This window comes from Larimichthys crocea, chromosome XXIII, assembly GCF_000972845.2.
Source record: "Larimichthys crocea isolate SSNF chromosome XXIII, L_crocea_2.0, whole genome shotgun sequence".
Classification (NCBI taxonomy): domain Eukaryota; kingdom Metazoa; phylum Chordata; class Actinopteri; family Sciaenidae; genus Larimichthys; species Larimichthys crocea.
Genome location: NC_040033.1, coordinates 9549936 through 9565405, shown reverse-complemented (window position 1 = coordinate 9565405; position 15470 = coordinate 9549936). Strand labels below are relative to the sequence as shown.

The following is a 15470-nucleotide window of genomic DNA, read 5'->3' as shown; positions in this document are numbered from 1 at the left end:
TCTGTTTTCCTGTTTCTCAGCCTCCCCAGCGAGCGGAAACTCTAATTTGAGCCACATTTCTCCCTGAGCTTTGGAGGAGCACAGGCCAGAGAGGAAGTGAGAAGTTAGAAGGAAGTTGAATCATTGTGTGGGGTTTCTGTCTGTTGGAAAGAGGGAGCGACAGACACTGCCAGAGAGGAGTCCCGCTTCTTTTTCTCCGAACCACCACCACCCCACTCCAACTGACTAGAAAAGCAAAAGACATAATCATAATTAAGCACTCCGACCAGAGATGTTTTTCTCTCGCAAGGCTGTCCACTCCTTTTTGTTTTCCCGTGTCTTCTGCCATTAAGGGTTGCTTAAGAGGAAGTGAGCAGTGGCCTGGGCTTGTTGAAGGATAGCCACTGCTGTAAACAGTTCAGAGTACAGTGGTAACGTCTTCAGCACAGCTCCTCACGTCTATTCTCATACTAATGATTATTTACATTACTGATTGTACAGGTTATTTTCTTGATTCATTGACAGATTGTTTGGTCTATAGTAGAGCAGCTAAGACTTGTTGGTTTGACAAACAGTATTCAGTTTGGTAATTGATTGATCATTTGAGTCCTCAGATGTGTTTTGAGTTTTCACGTGAGGATTTGATGCGTTTGTCGTACATATAGGTAAACCAAATGTCTTTGGATTTTTGCTTGGCCATGGCAGTTGCAGCATAGTAATTAGGCAGTCTGGCTATAATTGTAATTTAGGATATGATAGAGACACACTTAAAATATTAGGGTTTGTTTTTGTGAGCCAGTCCGCTGCTGTCGAACTCGTCTCAGTATTCGTGTTCTGTTCAAGTACAGGGATGTTCAGACACTGTCAGAAAGCCTGACGCAGGGTGTTGTCGTCCACAGAGGAAGAGCCTTGCAACACATTGGACTGTGGGGAAATTCGAACAATCTGCCATTTTTTAGAGAAACTGATTCATCAAAAAAAAAAAGTAGATAGATGGTACTGATAATAATAGATGAACTGTTTGTTGCAGCATTAGTCTATAGACCGTCAGGTAAAGTTCATCACAAGTTCCTAGAACCTGCGGTCACATTTTGGAATGTGTTTTGACCAAACCCAAAGAAGCTTTCTATCATAAAAGAGTAAGAAAAGCAGCAACATTCCCATTTTGGCGAGCCGGTCAGTTATCGATAAGTTCCAGAATCATTTTTGGCAAACTAAATTATAGCTCCAGCTGTAATGGTGTCATTTCTTGATTTGAATTTGGTGGTCGCAGGGGAGCAACAACACGATTTCTTTTTAAAGAACTGAATTAGTTTGTTTTCAGTTGAGCAACATGTTTTCAAAGTCCATGTCATGAGTAGAGACCTTTTTGTGACTGAATGAAATGTAGCACCGAGTATAAAAAATTGTCAGGTACTCAAAGCTGGCGTCACATGTTTGGCCAGTTTCGTAACCGTGTTAAGTTATTTTTGTTTGGTTTGTTTCTGGTTTAAAGGTTTGTCATATTCATTGGAAATGATTGGTACTGGGGAAATCCGAGCTGAAAAGTCCTTTTTATATTTCGATCACCAGACTGGAGGTAAAGAAAAATAGGTCAAGTGGAAAGGGAGGAAAAAAAAAAAAGCTGCTGTCTGTAAAGACATTTCACAGATAAAATGCTGCAACAGGAGTTTGAGAGTGAGGTAATCATTCCTGTGTTGCTGCAGCGATGAGTAAATGCACAAACATCAATAAAGCTGGGTGGATTTACAGCCAGTAGGATTTAAGAAACGTGAATTTGTTTTACTATCAGGATTGTAGTTGGCTGAGCCTCTGACAGTAATGCTGTAAAAAAAAAAAAAACAACAACAAATGGAGCTTTTCCCTCCCTCAGCTCCGTCACAGAGACTGATGACTGCCTGCTTTTGATGCCTCCAACGACTGAAGTTGAAAGAGCCGCGCACGTTTCCTGTGCAGCCATCAGTCAGCCATGTTAGCAGCTTGATTGGAAGCTGTCGTCTTTAAAAGGCAGCCCAGACCTGTCCCCATCAAAGAAATCCGCCAACTCACTGTTGCGTGTGATTCCCTTCAGCTCGTTTGACTCACTCTTTCTGACTGCACGTGGTGTCATTACATTTAATGTCAAAGTCTCATACGAGGCCATACATCTGAGGGTTGCTGCGTGGCGTCACGCGTCTGGTTTGATGTGAGTGACACATTGTTGGTGATTTTCTGAGAGTCAACAGTCTCACCGGTGATGCCATGGCAGTTGCAGCATAGTAATTAGGCAGCCTGGCTATAATTGTAATTTAGGATATGATAGAGACTAGGGCTGGTAACATTCCCCAGAAATTGAATTCGAATATTAGTCTTAAAAAATGGTCCGAATATCGAATATATTCGAATATTCTTAATTAATTAATTAATTAATTAATTATTTTCCCCCCGCGGAGAATAGGACTTGTAACAGTATTGTAACAGTACCCCGTTATATCCAACAGAGGGCGTTGCACTGCCAAATGTCAAGAAAAACGACCAGTGGTAGTCAAACGCTGATTTATTTTCGGTCTTCAAACTAAATCCAAGCGTCGTGTTCAACATGTTACATTTAGTGTAACTTCAGTGCAATTTATGCAAAACCGTACTGCTCATCGGGATCACTGGTGTGTAGCCTGCTCTTCATTGAGGTGGGGAGCGGGATGGGGTGCTTCCTTGTTGTGTCACGTGACTGCAGATAGCTAGCCTACAGGTCAGTAAGGGACGCACCATGGGACACAACGGAGGAGAATCAATGCGCGCGCTGCCCTGAGCAAATAGTAAATATTCGAATATTCATTTTTACGTTCGAATATACATATTTTTATCATATTCGAATAATATTCGAAATTCGAATATTAGTTTACCAGTCCTAATAGAGACACACTTAAAATATTAGGATTTGTTTTTGTGAGCCGCTCCGCTGCTGTCAAACTTGTCCCAGTATTTGCGTTCTGTTCAAGTACAGGGATGTTCAGACACTGTCAGACAGCCTGACGCGGGGTGTTGTCGTCCACAGAGGAAGAGCCTTGGAATGGAGGGAAGCCGAGAGGTCGAAAGGGCCCTGGCAGACAATGGAGCACCAGCCAGCGCAGGGAGGCCGGAGTTAAAAAACAAAACTATTTCCTGTCTGTCACTGGTAGCCAAACAAACTCCACCGGCACTTTCTTCTCCTCCCCGCTGGTACACCTCATCTGTAAACAAAAAGTGAAGTTTTCAGAGTGGGTTTAACACGAGTGTTATGGCCTTTTTGTCATTGTATGCAGTGATTTACTGCTACCCGACGCAACGCCATTTCCTTCCTCTGCGTCCTTCTCTCAGGAAATGCACAGGAAAAAGCATCTGACGCTCGAAACTGAAAAGTTTCCAGCGCGATGTGCCACTTCATTTTCTCTTGAAGACGTTTCACAGGTAGTTGCAGCATGATTTGCGGGTTTCAGGGGAAACGCTCAGCCACCACATCTGCGCCTACAGAAACAAAGTTCATGCACTTGGCATTGTTAAGGGTTAACTCTAAGTGGAGAGATCAAGCGTGGCTACTGAGAGGAGGAGGAGGAGGATGGAGAGGAGTCGGGGGTGGGGGAAACTGTATTTTTAGTTCCACTTTCTGCGGACTACTATTATTGTATCTTTACCAGTCATTGTGGAGTTAGTTATTTGAATTTACTGGAAAATTAAATTTACCTATTAACTCTTCAATTCAATTCTACACATCCTCACACGGTTGTGTTGTGGTAATGGTGGAAGGTGTGGACAGCACTGTGCCGTAATTAAAGATTTCCAGCTTCAGCCCTAATAACCAGTGATGTGACCATCACAACAACTATGAGTCCCGTCTGAACTGCTTGACCTCAGACTGCCCAGTCATTAGAACTGTGTAACTTGAGTAGTATACACAAGCTAATGTGTAGCGTAGATCATGTTCATCCAAATTAAACTATATGTACGCTGTACATACCTGTTTTTTGATGTACTGCTTGGCATTTTACACTTTTTACTCGACTATTTTGCACCCAATACTCCGGATAATTCCTCCTGTCGTCTTCTTTGAAGTCAAATGTGTTTCCTACAAACATTCACCCTCTTGTCTCTACCGGAATGCCACTGAACACGCCTCGTAGTGGACCAAAGATTGTCCTCCAAGTTCAACACGCACACACACCAAAATCAGTCACCGTCATTTGAACGGAATGCAGCCGTGTCCACCATGAAGACGGTGGCCTCGCTCTAAGCGGTACCAATGTAAAAGCGGTAAGATAAGAGTGTCCGCTAAATTGTAAAAGGAAGCTCAAGCTCACAGTTGTTCTTGAATTCTGAGCAATTAACCTACAACCGCATAACAGATGGGCCCTTAGAGAAGCAGATGCCCTCAATAACCCTTATCTTCTCCCGGTATCATCCACCTATAGCTGTGCAGGCAAATCCCAACTGCCCTTTATTACCTTGGCTTAGATTTCGAATCTAGTCAAATGCAGTGGTCCTGGGCTTTGTGCTTTTTTTATGCAAAGTGTTCGTGTGACTAAAGCAGGAAGCATCAAATAAAATCCCAGACAAGGGACACTGATAAGGGTGCCGTTACCTGGCCAGAGAGATAAAATATTAAGCTCTCCGCTCTCAGCTGGAGCTAAAAGATACTTTATTTATGCAGGGTTGACCCTTCACCTTTTGTTTGGAGCTAACTAGGTCAATTCCAACTGTGCACGGCACACATCCTGGGGCTTGCACCTGCACGAACACATTTTCCTCCACATCATGTGATATTTTAGCTGTCATCTTTGTCTGATTTTAAACACTGAAGAAGTTGTTTGTAGAGTTGTTGGAATGTGAAACTTGAAACCTGGGTTTTGTGGAACTGTGATTCATCTATATGTAAAATATGTATGTTTATATATAAATGTTTTGATTTTAGTCTTTCTCCTTCTCTTCCTTTTTTGAGTTATTTACACTCCACAAAGGCACAACTAGACCTAACCTCCACGTACAGACATCAGCTCTTAACACCCTGTCTGGAGTCTGTAGTTATGTACAGTGGTGTGACTAATAACAGGGTCTACCTGGAAGCAATTTGAAGTTGGACTCTGAGCGCTACCATGAAATTTGTCTGCACCCCTTGAGTCACAGACACTTTTCGGTAACAATTTATCTGCGGTGAAACAGATCCAGTATGGCGTTGTGACAAATTAGTCACGCTGCTCGGCCAGTAAACAAACGCACACAGTCCTGGAGACTACACCCTGCCTTCCTGTATAATTTCACCCAGCTGACTCTGGATTATGCAAGCGATGGCCTCGCAAACGTAAATGATAAATAGCCACCACTTTGGTCTGCTCACTGCGTCTGGCGTTAATGTCTGCCTCAGCTCTAGTCTGGCTCGCCTGCATCATCGGTTAGATCTGTGATAATAACAGTAATGTCATCTTAGCTTTTGCGAGAACTAGCAAAATGGAGGACCGTCAAAGTACAATGTATAGAGAGGTGAAGCCCTGAGTGTTAGAGCTACTTTCTGCTTGTCTTGGAAAGTTTGAAGAAGGTGTGATCTCACCACTGCGTCCACTGCGAGCTACACGTGTTTCACACAACTGTTAGCATGCCAAGGCTGCCAAGTGGAAATTCTTGTCCAGTAAGACGATGACCACAGGCCTGCCAAAGCTCAGCCTTCGAGCTCCAGAACCCAGGGACAGGCTAAAGGGCCCGATAATCCCCCCTTCTGTTAGCCTTTGGGCTGTTTACAGATGGCGCAACTGAGTGCAAGACTTCCGCTGTGCCAAGACGTTGAATGCATTCTTGATCAAATTCACACTGTGGTTATTCCGTGTTAGGCTGGCTGACATTTAGCCTGCAAACAGAAAGGGAAAGCTAATTCTCTGCTAGACCACAGTTGATAAAGTCTCATTAAATAAGCCCTTTTTAATCAAATGGTCAACTCAGTGGGGTGTTCGGAGGGTAATGATGTGGGGAGGGGTTGGGGGAGTTTGCACGGAGAGCTAAAAAAGAGCGGCGGCAGAAATGGGACAGATTTTTGGTATCCAGCTGCTGCGCAAGCAAGGCCGCAGGTGTCAGGTCAGCCAGTCAGGTGATTGGAGCAATGTGATTAGCAACAATGAAACGTGACTGATCCTTTTTTTTTTTGCCCTACGGAGTTCAAGGCAAGTCTGTTTTGTGATAAATTTCATGTCCTTTTTATAAATGAGCGTACGTTTCCACAGGATTTGTAGGCCCATGCCAAAACAAGTTTTCATCCCACTCAGTGTTTTTTTTCTTTTCAGCCACATCAGCGTTGCTTTTTTTTGTTTCCTCAGCACCTTGTCTTAATCCCCAAGAATGTATTTGGAATTGGCGTAGGGGGGGTGGTTAGGGCACTGTAATGTGGAAAAGGAATGATTTTTAGACCTACTTAGCCACCCTCCCTGTATTTTAGCACAGCCCCTAATGCTTATTATCGCTGCCTGGTATTTGTCTGGGTTTTTTTTCCCTCCTCCCTTTTTAAATTTTCAGAGGTGTTTCTTTTTCTCTCTTTTTTTTTTTTTTTTTTTTTAATGGTGCGTGTGGTTTTTGTTTTTCTGTTGAGACTTGTTCGACATGAGTGGAAGGATGTGAAAATTGGAATTCCAGGCACTTGTGTTTTCATGAAGCGCGACTTTTAAGTTAATTTACACAAAAAGACCTACAGGCATGAGTGTCTGCTAATTCAGGCTATCGGCTGCCTTGTAATTAAGTTTCTGACCTAATTCATTGGACTTAATTTTAGTGTAGCCGGTGATGAAGTTTTTCTCTGTAAACTCTGACACCTTTCCTTGATTATTTCCTCCAGGAATTGGGAAGGTGAAGGGCAGAAAGGGGAGAGACACGGCCTCCAATGCGGACACAGACATGTACGATAACGGCGAGCGGCTCTACGACCTCAACCTGCCCGCCCTGGTCAAGTTCAGCTACACGGCAGAGCGCGAGGACGAGCTGTCGCTTGTGAAAGGCACGCGGGTGGTGGTGATGGAGAAGTGCAGCGACGGCTGGTGGCGCGGCAGCTACAACGGACGCTCCGGCTGGTTTCCGTCAAACTACGTGACGGAGGATGTGGACGGGACGGCGGGGGGAGGGGGCATGGGCGGGGGCGGAGACCCAGCGGGATCACTAACGGAGAAGCTGGCGGCCGTGGTGAACAGCACCACGAACGGGAACAGGGTGCTGCACACGGTCCAAGCGCTCTACCCTTTCAGCTCGGGCAACGACGAGGAGCTCAACTTCGAGAAGGGCGAGATGATGGAGGTCGTGGAGAAGCCCGAGAACGACCCGGAGTGGTGGAAGTGTCGCAAAGCGGACGGACAGCTGGGCTTGGTGCCTAAAAACTACGTCACTGTGCTGGACTCCACCTCCCATAAACCTGCAGCAGGGCCCGCTGGGCCGCCCACACCTGACTGTGATTACATCTCACCATCAGGCAGCGGGCGCTTCGCGGGGAAGGAGTGGTACTACGGAAAGGTGACGCGCCACCAGGCGGAGGTGGCCCTCAACCAGAGAGGCATAGAGGGAGACTTCCTCATCCGAGACAGCGAGTCATCGGTCAGTAACCTGCACCTGCTTACTAAACCGTCTTTGATTCGTTGTACACTGTGTTTCAGCTCCTTCACGCTGTGAGATTTGGACTCTTAGAGATGAAAGTTGATGGTCAAATCTTTCCAGAATGAGAGATTCATCCACATATGGCCGATTTGGACCAAATTCTCACAACGTGACTGCTGCTATGAGCCAGTGCGACATTTCATGAGCGCCAGTTTTGACTAAAGTTTAGGAAAAAAAAAAAAACTTTCCGCCTTCTTTTTTTTTTAGATGCATAGAAGTGTAAGCAGTCTGATCAAAACACAAGATGTGATTAATCTTGCATTCATTGCACAATCCGACCCAAACTGATATCTCAGTCTTAGACACATTGCAACATTGTAGATAGGAAATCTACAGTAAATGTATAAGGATGTTGTTGCCCGATAATAAAACTTTGTGTTTGCTTTTCTTTCCGCAGCCAAACGACTTCTCCATCTCCCTGAAGGCGCAGAGCAAGAACAAGCATTTCAAAGTGCAGCTGAAGGAAAACCTTTACTGCATTGGACAGCGCAAGTTCAACTCTATGGAAGAGCTTGTTGAACACTACAAAAAGGCACCCATCTTCACCAGTGAGCAGGGAGACAAACTGTACCTGATCAAGGCCCTGGCTGCCTCCTGATCCCTCTCTGTCACATACACACACGCACTTACACACACATACACACACCCCCTTATACATTGTTAATTGCATCCATATATATATATATATATATAAAAGTATATATACATACAGATACTTAACGCCAGGACACACACTAACATTTAAACTCCCAGCCTGACGACTTAACACATCATCAGGACTTCAATGCCCGATCTGTGAGCATTCCAAGAGGAGGTATGGAAAAAGCATGGGAGAGAGACGGAGGAATGAAAAAGGGGAGACAAAAAGACTATGGACTCCTGAGAGATGACTACAGACCTCTTGGTCGCCTATTTTAAATTATCCAGATGTGTTAGGTCATAGGCAGTGCCATGTATTTCCACCTTTATCTATTAGAGTTGCATTTAGTTTCTTTTTTTTGTTGTTGTTTTTGTTGATAATATATAATCTTTTTAACAGTTTCTTTTTAAAATGTGATGATTTTTTTTTTTTTTTTTAACTGTATCCAATACACAACAACCACCCGTATGAGGCGTTTTGAGATGTTAGCAAATTCACAGTCTAGCCTGTAGAGGTCTACATTGCAACTCATTTTTGTGTTGTCTGTCTTAACTCGAATCTTTAAAAAGTTGTGGACTCACTAATCCACAACTTCTGCTAACTCCTAATCACGAATAAAAAAAATTAAGTGACCAAAATATATTTATTGATACAATTCTGTTAGGATAACGGTTGTCGAGATCACACTCACATCTGTTTGTTTTTTTGTTTTTGTTTTTTGAGGACTTCCTCTTCTCGTGCAAGGTCAAACTAGTTGTTCAACTTTTCTTTTTTTGTACAACACAACTGCTTGTCTCACATATTGCTGTATCCATATCATGTGAATGTTACAAAGCCGAGGCATCGCAGACTGTGGCGGGAGGCTCGAGATCCTGTGACTTTGCATGCGTGCACGTAAAAACAGAATAGTATCCTCACACTTTTTATTTTTTTTATTTTTTATTTTTTACTGTAGCTCCAAAAAACAGAGACAGTCCGCATGGGTGATGACGTGGGAGGTTATCCATGTGTCCAGAGGTCATGTGAAGAGTCAAAAAGTATTTTCCCCCCCCTCATAGTCTGTAGAGTGTGACTGACAGCTGATGTGTCCACCCAGTGTTGCCAAAGGGGACGTTTCTCTGGGGATGAGGAGAGGGCAGTGGGTAGGGAGGGTTGCGGGGGTGTATGCTGACAGCAGCGCAGCTCCCAAACAAACCGGCCAGAGCTGGGAGGGGAAATGGAGGGGACCGGTCCAGGCAGTCCAAAGGATGATGTCACTGCTCCTGAATTAGTGATCGCTTGAGGGAATGGATGAGTAAAGGGGGTCACCCAGGGGTCGTGCTTGTGTGGTTGCTGCACGTGTATATCAAGCCCGGAGACGAGGGATTTTTCAGGAGAAGACTCCTCACAGCTAAGTTCTGGTAAAAGTAATTGGTTTAAAGGCAAAGACATCTCCTAGTTTTGGGAAATCCAGCTTTTGTTTTTCTCCAAATGGTATGGTCAGTGTCAAGTTAGAACACCTAAATGTTTTCAGCAGAAACACATGGTTTATATTTACAGTACAGGTCTCTTGTGAATGGGTATTTGTTGAGTGAAAATGGACCAAGTAGTGCTTGAATGTTTTGAAGGGCAGCTAGCGTCAGCGCCTGCAATCAAAACTGCAGCAGCGTTGGCAGGGAGCCGCTCCAGCAGTGGGCTCAGGGAAGATGATGATGATGATGATGATCACGATGCTTGCGATGATGAGTTCTCCAGCTGTGGCCAGTTGGACCCGAGAGCAGAGAAAGAAGGGGGAGAGAGGGAGGAAGAGGGATTTCATAGAGGAATGGAAAAATTGGACCCTAAAAAACAAAAGTAGGATCTAGGGAGGAGACTTGGGAGAATCTGTTCCACCGAGTAGGATATCTGGATTACCACTCCCAGCCAGTATATGGGTGGAGAAATGAACAGAGGCCAACGCTGATGTATCATAGCAGAGAATAAAAGATTTTTTTTTTTTTTTGGATGGCGGTGTTTTAAGGGAGGGCTTTTAAAGTTTAGTCAATCCATGCATGAAAGTCAGTCATGCCACAGAGAGCACAAAACATGGGTGTGAACCTTTTTTTTCTTCTTCTCTCCATTCCCCAGGTGATTGACAGAACTACTCATCTGAGAGCTTTGTGATGACTTTTGGAGCTGTAAAAGAGGAATTCTAAACGGTGAAACAATTTTAATTTATGAATGAGATTACATTTTATTAAACGGTTCCAAAAACATTCCAGGATTTTAAAAAGACTTTTGGTCGCGGCTCGAAAGATCTTGTTTGATACCTGCCAGATTTACAACTACATGGTTCAAAATGTAAATCACAGCTTTTTGTTTCTCCGTGTGGCTTGACTGATCATTTTGTTTGTTTGTTTTTGTTTTTTTTGGGTCCGGAGATTTGTTTCAATTTAACCTGTAACCATAATTTCAGGTCATGTAGGACACGTGTGCCTGTATTCCCTTTCCCTTTTTGGTTTCAGTCAACAGTATTTGGGTTACAGGAATCATTTATTCCTCCCCATTGTTGTATCAGTGCCATTTTTTTTGTTTTGTTTTTCTCCCCCTGACACTTTATGTGAGATAGTGTTTGCCTACAGTAGTAATCAACTGCTATCGGCAACCCGTTTTTTTTTTTGTTGTTTTTTTTGTGAAATTTCCTCCCGGACTTCCAGTCCTACAGCATCTGCAATATTACGCAGCATTATAGTGACAAGCGCCAACGCAATGTGCCCCACTTTGAAGGATTTAGGAGATTTTTAATGTGCCTTCACAGCTTTCTGTCAACCAAAGGTTCAGTGTGTACCCCTGCCCTTTTTTTCTTTTTAATTCTTTATCTTCCCACTTCTCTTGTCACCGCTGCGTGCTATTTGGTTAAAGCTTTGCATGTGCGTCAGTCGAGTCTGATCAGTGAGCGACGTCTGAAAACATCCTTAGTATTTCCTCATTGAGCACTCACGTTGTTGACATAGGTTTAAAAAGAAAAGGAAAAAAAAAAAGTCAGTCTTAATTTTTTTGTTTGTCACGCATAAAATGCCCGTTAGGTGATCTTGTGTGTAGTTTTTTCAAGTGACCTTACCTTTGCTGATTTCATCAAGTATAACTTCTTAATTGAACGGTGAATGCCTACATGTACAGTATAAAAAATAAAAAAAATATGTGCTGATGTTCATTCAGAAACATAACCCCCAGGTGTGATGTAATCATGACCTGAATCTCGTGTTATGAGCACCTCAAGTAACGGTATCACATATTGTTGGTTGTGAAGAAACTGTCATGGTTTCCAAGGAAATAGTTTTTTATGTCTGTATGCGTTTCATATAAGACTAGTATAAGACATTCACTTTTGCAGTTTAGCCACTTAAATATGTAAAGAAAAAAAAAACCTCAATACTTAAATGTTTTACTTGATATTCAAATACAAAAACTACAGTATCTCCCTGCATAGATATTGTTATGAACTGGGATCTTTTTTTCATTTTACACCAACAGAGGCCGCATGAGCAGAGCCTTGTAGCTGTACAGAAATTATTTTAAATCTGCTTAAAAGGACATTGAAGTCAGTTGTGACATGTATTATCAAGAGATCGTCTATCAAACTATATTTCACGTTCGAGAACTACAACGCAGCGGGAACTCTTTCCTTTCCTGACTGCTTAAACAAGCCTGAGATAATCTTGAATCTTAGTATTGATTTCTTGATAATATTTCGAACAAATGACCCCCGTGTTTTTAAAAACTTTGGTGCTTTTGTGCTGCTTACATTTCCATGGTGTTCTTTGTCTCACAAGGCTTCTTTTTTCTGTCTTTTTTTTTTTTTTCTGTATGAGAGGGAGTGAAGAAAACAGATCCATGCTGTGGAATGATAAAGGCAGTGCTGTGAAATTTAAATGTCATGCTCTTAATACTGTTTTTATGGAGGGGGGAGATCGTCTTCAGGTGTAATAATTTAGAAGAGTTTATTAGAGTGTTCAAAAGACGTAATAAACGATACAAAAAGTGATGTCTGCTTCTGCCTGTCATGTTTGAACGGTCTCAGAATGAGTTGTTTAAATGTTACTACTACTACTGTGCTTTTGCAGCTTAAATTAGGACATTCGCATTATGTGACAGGCAGCAGATGAATAATGCATGGAGGCAGCAGTGGTGGTTTTCTATGATGCACATATGCCACTTGGTGGCCATTTGTATAACTACATTTACTGGCAACACCCAGGCCTGTCTGGAACGACACCAACAAAACAGCCAACGATTACATTTTGGTCACTTTATTTTTCAAATAATTATACTGTGATTTGTTGTAATTTCAAAATAAAATGCTCTATTCATTCACATCATTCTATATATAAAATACGATGACACCAAAGAGGTGTTTGTGTTCAAGCACGCCCATTAATCACATCAATCGACCTCACTGTCGGAGCGGCAGCCGCTCAGGATCTCAGTGCCGCAATGTGAGACAAAGTGGGCTTGTGTTAGTTGTTACGTAACTTTGGGGGCGAGTCGAGCCAAATCTCACCACGGTCTTACAGTAGCTGACCTTGGTTTGTTCCGGCGTCAGCCACAACAGAACAGCAGGAGCCTTCTCTTGAGCTCAACCAGCTTTTGGTCCTCGTGCTAGTGGGGCTCCGAAAGATTCTCATAAGGCAAAACATTACAAGACAGGAAGGGGGAAAGAAAGTATATAAGGGGAAAAACAACCTTTTTTTTTTATATATAAAGATGAACACACAACAAGCAAGAACAATGCCATATTTATAGCCATGAGTATGTCATAGCCCTGCTGAAATCCAACAAAAAGTAGTTACTACTTATCAGGGAATATATCTGAAGAGATAAAATTATGTTGTTTTTTTTGTCAGACATACAAAAAGCAAAGTGCACTTACAGTGTCAAAAAAAAACCATTACATTTTAAGGCTTGATCCGTGAATGACTGCAGAGGAATGCACAGCAGAGACCCCTCCTCAAGTTTGTAGATCTGCGTAGTGCTACATAGTTGAAGAATATGCTGATATCTGTCATTGGAGGCGGGAGGTGGTGGAACGGAGGGAGCTGGTACAGGGACAGCTTCTCATTTAAAAGTAGAGGAAGTCGGATATAGCGCCGGGAAGATGGGTCATCAGCTGCATTCTGATCCACCAGTGCGGCTCCATGGGGTTGTATCGAGCATAAGGGCGTTTGGACATGATGGCGTCGGTGATGTCATCCAGAACAGGAGCCACATCCTTCTGGCCGCTGTTGCAGTAGCTGCGCATCAGAGCCATGTGTTGCTCGAAGTGGGTTTTCCCGTAGTCCTCCTTCACGTGCGAGGGCGCCTCACTCCACAGCTTATTCGCCGTGCTCGCCACAATGTCACGGGTTAGGATGCCGGTGGCCACGATGAAGTTACCTGGTTCCACTATGGATACTTTTACTCCCCAGGTCTTCATCTCATAGCGAAGGCAATCAGAAAACGCTTCCACGCCGTATTTAGATACGCAGTAAGGCGAGCGCATGATGTTTCCCATCCTCCCGTACATGCTGGCCAGGTTCACAACACGGCCTGCAGAGATGTGGGAAACAAAAACAGGCTGTTATATTCTCCTGCAACCAAAAATCGGAGGATATTTTTCTCTTTAAAACTGCTGAATTTGCATGAATGCATGATAAAAAACAACTACAAACTCAACTGGTTAAACATCAACTTCTTCGAAGGCATATTTAACAAAAGTGTAGCCCGGAGCTGTGCTTAGACAAGACAAAAATTTAACTACATTTTTTTGATCAGTCACTAATTAACAACAATGCACAACGCTGCTGTTCTGCTGATGTGGTTTGTCCATCTATGTACAAATGTGAATGCCACTGTTAAAAGTTTCATGTCACACGAAGTCTTTAAATTCCAGGCTTGTTTGCATTGTTGCCATTCCTCATATAATCCTTAGCTAATTTTCAACTTCATTATGCATGTGACGGATAAATCTCTTGCATTCATTAAGAAAAATAGTTCAAATCCAAGGTGTTCTGCCACATTGGACACTGTTTAACTTCTCCACAAATGTTTAATATGTAATATACAGTGTTGTTTTCCATTTGCTGACCTTTGGCCCGGCGGATTAAGGGCAGAACAGCCTTGGTGACTCGGATAGTTCCCCACAGGTTGACTTCTGAGACCTGCTTGTAGGTGTCCATGGAAGTAAACTCTACTTCTCCAAACGTTGACACGCCAGCGTTGTTGACCACGGCCCACAGACCTGTGAGGAAAAGAAAGTCAGTGAATAGAACACACACATACGGATCTTTAATCCGAGTTAATGAATACAGGTCATTTACCTCTTTCTGAGTCAGACAGATTGTCTTTGATGTATTCCACTGCCTGGTTCACCTGCTCTTCACTGCAGACATCCAGCTGGACTACCTTCATGCGGTCTGAATTGAAGTCCTCCAGTTCCTTCGCACCGTCTCCACCTTTATCCTGAAACGATGACAAAGTTACAGTTAAAAAAAAGTGCAATCACGTGCCGTAGAATTGAGTCAGCATTCTGACTTTGATGAGTGTGATATTTGTGTTTAACCTCTATGTATTTTATCCGTACCTTAAGAAGACATCCGGCGAAGACGGTGAAGCCAAGCTCGTGCAGATGTTTGGCAAGTGCATGACCAAATCCACTGTCACAACCTGTGACAAACACAGCTTTCCCCTTCACCTGCAGACAGGGACATAATAAAAGAGATATAGAAAAGCTTGCATGCATTAATATCTATAGTATAAAGTGTAATAACATAAAATAGATATGTCACAGAAACATTTAAGAAATTAAAAGTTGTTAATAAAGGGTTAATTTAGGTTATTAATGTACAAAACAGCAAAATTTCTTTAACCACTACACATTATTTAAAGCAGTAGCACATCCCCTCTTGTATGCATGATACAGTTATGTTTGCATTACTGTAAAAGGTGTTATACACCGTCACCTATGTGCAGGGCATGCAGTCATTATCGTGTTGGTCATTACCTCCACCAATCCTCTGGGAATCCGAGGCGTCGCCACGTACAGCACAAAAAGTAAATACAGCATAACTATACACTCGGTGACATTTGTCTCCGGTAATCCCAACATCCTCATGGCTGCGTTCAGCAGAGCAGGCAGTCCCAAACCCAAAACAACAGTGAGAAACACTGAAAACGACACCAGAAGTGCCACTCGGAACACGGAGAGCGGAGCCATCTTGACTGA

At 43.0% G+C, this 15470-nt stretch overlaps 2 protein-coding genes across 3 annotated transcripts in view; one reads left to right on the top strand and one right to left on the bottom strand.

The window, feature by feature from the left end:
• nck1b (NCK adaptor protein 1b) overlaps positions 1 to 12254 on the top strand; it is a 27682-nt gene extending 15428 nt beyond the window's left edge. For both annotated transcript variants that reach the window (XM_010753362.3, XM_010753373.3), the window contains 2 exons: positions 6806 to 7551; positions 8009 to 12254. In XM_010753362.3, coding sequence (XP_010751664.1) covers positions 6806 to 7551; positions 8009 to 8209 — 947 coding nt within the window. In that variant the 3' untranslated portion in view covers positions 8210 to 12254. The remainder of the gene's footprint in view (positions 1 to 6805; positions 7552 to 8008) is intronic.
• Positions 12059 to 15470, bottom strand: bdh1 (3-hydroxybutyrate dehydrogenase, type 1). Its single transcript, XM_019258580.2, has 5 exons — positions 15249 to 15470; positions 14829 to 14939; positions 14566 to 14707; positions 14334 to 14486; positions 12059 to 13795 (listed from the first exon to the last, which is right to left on the bottom strand). The coding sequence occupies exons 1-5, from the start codon at positions 15459 to 15461 to the stop codon at positions 13329 to 13331; spliced, it is 1086 nt and encodes a 361-aa protein (XP_019114125.1). The 5' UTR covers positions 15462 to 15470; the 3' UTR covers positions 12059 to 13328.